Genomic DNA, 5,199 nt, shown 5'->3' with positions numbered 1-5,199 from the left:
CTTCGTTCAAAAAGGTAGGGTAGGGCAAAAAACATCTCATGCATGACCTTTCCGTGTCGAGCTAGTGCAAGATGAGCATTCGTGGTTAAAAAGTATATAAACTTGCGAAAGAAAAGCACCAATCGTTTCACTAGATAAGACCCTTATTCCTTAGCTGGGATCATGTAGAGCCCTTTGAAGCTGCATTGAAACTGCAATTTGGACCTTCAACACATTGATCCCTATTGAGGTCCACTACATCCTGGAATGTTTTCCTCAAAAACCTTAATTACTTTTCAACTGAAGAAAGAAAGACATGAACATCTTGGATGACATGGGGTGAGTAAATTATCAGGAAACTTATATTCTGGAATGAGTATTTGCCTTGTTTCTCAAATTTGAAACAAGATACTTGAGAAGTGACAATACATAAGTGTTGCTTCTCAACTAAGTAAAACAAGCCAAAAGAACTAATTAAAATGTCATCATGTAGGTAGGGCAAAATACATCCAGGTCAAAGAACAATTTCAAGATGTTACTCCACAAATGTATTTTATGCTACACACCTGCATGAACAGAAGTTAGTCATTTAAGACAGTACATACAATCTTGAGGAAGCCAGAGTAACCTTCTATACAACTAACAGGGGCTAAACTAAAGGGCATAACAACATCAGCGCCTTACCTGTAGTATCTGGACTGCAGGTAGGTAGAGCACACCGCTTTGGAGACATGACTAGCAGAGCCGAAGTCAATGACCTTGACCCTGTAGGGTTGGCGGGCTGGGTCTACGAGCATGATGTTCTCAGGTTTCAAGTCGGCGTGGATCAGTCCGAGGCTCTTGAGCTTCATGAGGGCAGTGGCCACCTGCTGCAGGATGGGTCGGATGTACTTGAGCGGCAACGGGCTGAACTTGTTCTGCTTGAGGAAGTCGTACAGGTTCTGCTCCAACATCTCGAAGACCAGGCACGTGTGGTTCTTGTGCTGGAAGCACTCGTACGCTCGAACAAAGTTGTAGTCGTCCGCGCTCTCCGTGCTCAGCCGCGCAAGTATGCTCACTTCGATCTGGCCCTGCCGTGCATACGAAGGGTGGTTCTTCAAGATCTTGATGGCCACGATCTCGCTGGTGCCACGCTTCCAGCACTTCACCACCTGCCCGAACGTCCCTCGACCCAGGAACTCCAGCACCTCGTAGGTGTTGGTCATGGAGCAAAGCACCTCGTGCTGCAAGAGCTGGTAGTCGCCCTCACTGTTGGCGCCGCTGTTCTTGGACGTCGCTGTGGTGGAGGCGGTCGCCGTTGCGACGGTGGCCCCGCTCTGCGCGTTGTTCTGGATCATGGGTGCAGGCAGTTTCTGCTCCTCGACCACGTGCACGCTGCTTCCGCTGCCGTTGTTGTTGTCCAGCTCCTCACTTTTCCGCTTAAGCCCGCATCGCTGGTACGTGTCCAGCAGACTGACGGTGCTGCGGCGCGTCAGGTTGTGGCCTCCGCTGCCGCTTCCACTGCTCCCGGTGCTGCCCAACAGTTGACCCGCCGCCCCAGACGTGCTGCTAGCCGAGGCCACTACGATATGCCCCGAGCCGGCCGGGAAGAGGAGGGCCTGTTCGTAGGACAGGGAAGAGTTGGAGACCTGGAGACTGGCGGTGTTGATGCCCACTGGGGCGACTGAGACACTCTGCTTGCTGTTCTGACTGTAGACCTTGCTGTGTGTGCCGTACCCTGTCATATCCCAGTTGCAACTCTGCTCCACCTTCAGTTTCTTCACGCTAAAGAAGGCACTTGACTGGAGAGTGTGAGGGGAGAAGACTTGCACTTGCGAGGCCATACCTGAGGAAAAGAGAGAGAGAGGGGGAATGTGAAACTTGGACTGAAACTCGAGTATAAGCTTTAAATAAAAATCCTACAGGTCATGGCAGGCCAGTTTAATAGAGTCAGAGTCCAGATGCTAACTTATAAAATAGCCGCTGTACAAATACCTCGCACACTTTCTCTTTGACTGCTCAGCAGTGTTCAGACATGAAACTAAGTTGATGGAGTCAGCTTCGGGGCAACACCTGGACTGATTTCACCTTATACATTTATGAATATTTCTACATAAACTAAATCTACGTGGTGAGAAGAAAATCTTGATACAGCTCAGGTCAAAAGTTACATACTGTAAACCTTGCAGAATCTGCAAAATGTTAATTAATTTAGCAAAATAAGAGGGATCATACAAAATGCATGCTATTTTTTATTTAGTGCTGACCTGAATAAGATATTTCACATAAAAGTCCACAAGAGAAAATGTTAAAATTATAAAAATGACAAAAGTCATAAGTTTGCATACCCTTGATGCTTAATACTGTGTTGTTACCTGAATGATCCACAACTGTTTTTTTGTTTTTTTTAATGATAGTTGTTCATAAGTCCCTTGTTTTTATGGGGGGTGAAAACTTTTTGAATTTGAAGATCAGGGTAAATTTAACTTTTTTTTTCTTCTGGAAAACATGTAAGTATCTTCTGTAGCTTCAGTACTAAATGAAAAATATATATTTAATACTTAAGAAAAATGTATCTTCATTCTGTTCAAAGGTTTTTACCCCCCGACTCTTAATGCATCGTTTTTCCTTCTGTCATTGTTGCATATGAGTCCTTCAGTTGTCTTCAGTGTGAAAATATGATCTCTAAATCATTGTTGGAAAGGGTTCAAATGCACAAAAATGCTAACAAACCAAAGAATTTGTGGGACCTGAAGAACAGTGGGCAGGTTAAATGTTCAGTACAAACAAGGGACTCAAGAACAACTATCACTAAACAATTTTTTTCTCTTGTAGACTGTAAACATATTTTATGTTTAGTATCTTATTTAGGTCAGTACTAAATAAAAATTACATGCATTTTGTATGATCCCTCTTATTTTGCTAAACTAATTAACATTTTGCAGATTCTGCAAGGTGTATGTAAACTTTTGACCTCAACTGTTTGTGTATTTTTCCATTAATGTTCATGGCTTGGAAAATCTCTCTTATTTTTTGGTCTAACCTTGACAAATTTGATAAAGAATGTTTCCAGAAGTTCCAGAAACTTCCTTTTGGGGACGTTCTCAAATAAAAAAGCTACTATCCACTGTATACACAGCGCAAATCTGAAGTAAACTGGCCCAAAATGCAATATTAATGTACATACATAGATTCCTTATTGGCCCCCCAAGATTTCTATAAAAGCAATGTGCTACTTAAGGACCACCCAAAAAAACAAAGTCCACGTCAAACCCAGGGCCATTTGCGTGAGTCTTAAAGAATGATTGCAATTTCCTAAAAGAAAAAATGCAGCCCATGGATGCAACACATTGCAACGTTTACCTCAGGGAGATGCACATCACTTTTCCAGAGGCATTTGAAATTAAAAAAAAAAAAAGCTTGAACCTGAAACATCTGAATAACATCTCAACTTCAGATCCTCAAAACAACACAACATAAGCAGAACTGAGCAGGATTTGGGCTTCTGGGAACTCTCTCTCTCTCTGTGCTTCAGAACAGACAACGCTTCTCCAAGCAAACAACGGTCCAGAAATAGCCCTCACGAACGGCACTGTTTGTAGTGCTAAAATAATGATTACAGTACAGAGAGGATTACATGCAGTGCGTGCCGTAATGCACTATTTACAGAATTTCCAAAGTGGCCTGAATTAGCGCACTAGGAAATAAAAAGCCTCCTTCCGTGTGTGTTTCTCGCCACACATGCATCAGTTCACACCTAAACTGCTGCTGTAATGCATGATTCTTTTTATTGCATTCCTGTGGCAGAACGTCTCAATTATGATAATCTGCCTGCAATATGAATACAAGACTCTTTGTGATCTCTTGGAGACAAATGTTCTCTTCAGTCCTGAGTGATTGACATGTAGATCCATGGGTGGATGCATTGACAGGGGATAATATTTAGAATTAGTTCAACTAATATCATTTTAAAAAATATCTAAAATTTTAGTAATTTAGAAAATATCATTTAAAACCTATATTATGTCTAGTGGAAAACAAAAGATAATTTTGAAGTATCGCCATGCAGCTTTTTTTCCATATAGTTCATTGTGAATATATCCATCAAGCTTTAAAAGGAACAAAAAAAGCACCATAAAAGTATCATAAAAGTAGATTTGTGAGCATATAGATTTTCAGCAGATAACAGCTTGAAGGAACAGTTGTTATGACTAAAGTTGTGTCATTTACTCATTTATGTTGTTCCAAACCTGACTATTTCTGAAGATTTTTTAAGTGTTGAACAAAAATTCTATAAGTCAATGAAGTCTAATAAGTAAATGCTGATAGATTTTTCATTTTTGGATGAACTATCTCTTTACATTTCAAACTGTTCCTCACACAGAGCTACAGTATCATATAGCTTCAGACGACTACTTTTATGATTCTTTTATGACGCTGTTTGACCTTTTTGAACCGCAGTGTTTACTATAAACTGTCATTGTAAAAACTTCTATGTTCCATGGAAAAAAATAACAGCAAAAGCGTCTGGAATGACATGAGGAAGAGAAACATTGAGGTCGACAGCACAACCAGAGCCTTCTAGAATAATCACTATCGCTCTCCACCAACGATATTAAATATACAATGGATCTCCTGTGATGCTTTCCATACCAAATAAATCTCTATTAGAATAATTACTTTTTTCCTTTGTGGTCTCATCTTACAAGCAGATAATGAATCTCATTGGGTTTGAGGAATTCCTTGACGCAACAAAATTCCCAAGACAGGAAACATACAGAGGAAACTTTACATGAACACTTCATCATTGTTATGACTCCTGATAGCTACGGTTTCAAAGTTACCTTCCTGCTTCTCCATTTTCTATCACTTTTTAAAAATCTTTTCTCTTTCCACCTCTTACATTTGACAATGTTTTAAAAAGTCATCTGGCTTTAGCTTTAAAGTTGATTAAGCGTCTAAAGATGCTGACTGCATTTTCACTGTACATCCAATACAATCCATAACCTTTAAACCATAAATCCTCTCTAACCTATATTACATATGCACTATTCATCATCTATAGCTTTAACCAAACCAGCTTGCGCTGCAGATCCAATAATCTTTGCATTTAATATATCGAATATACCAAATACATAATCTATTAACCACAGAACCCATGTGCAAGATTATATACAGTATTTTAACTTTTATATGGCACCTTTCTGGCAATTTGTTGATGGGGCAAGTAATGAGGAAAAT

General features: G+C 40.4%; 1 protein-coding gene across 1 annotated transcript; it reads right to left on the bottom strand.

Moving 5' to 3' along the window:
• Positions 1-659: 659 nt before the first annotated feature.
• LOC141345338 (homeodomain-interacting protein kinase 2-like) lies at positions 660-4,818 on the bottom strand. The gene is made up of 2 exons (XM_073850200.1): positions 4,803-4,818; positions 660-1,804 (listed from the first exon to the last, which is right to left on the bottom strand). Exons 1-2 carry the CDS (start codon positions 4,816-4,818, stop codon positions 660-662), a joined length of 1,161 nt encoding a protein of 386 aa, XP_073706301.1.
• Positions 4,819-5,199: the final 381 nt, after the last annotated feature.

The sequence above is a fragment of the Garra rufa genome, chromosome 11 (assembly GCF_049309525.1).
Source record: "Garra rufa chromosome 11, GarRuf1.0, whole genome shotgun sequence".
In the NCBI taxonomy this organism is placed as follows: domain Eukaryota; kingdom Metazoa; phylum Chordata; class Actinopteri; order Cypriniformes; family Cyprinidae; genus Garra; species Garra rufa.
The sequence above is the reverse complement of the archived record's forward strand: the minus strand, read 5'-3'. Positions and strand labels throughout refer to the sequence as shown.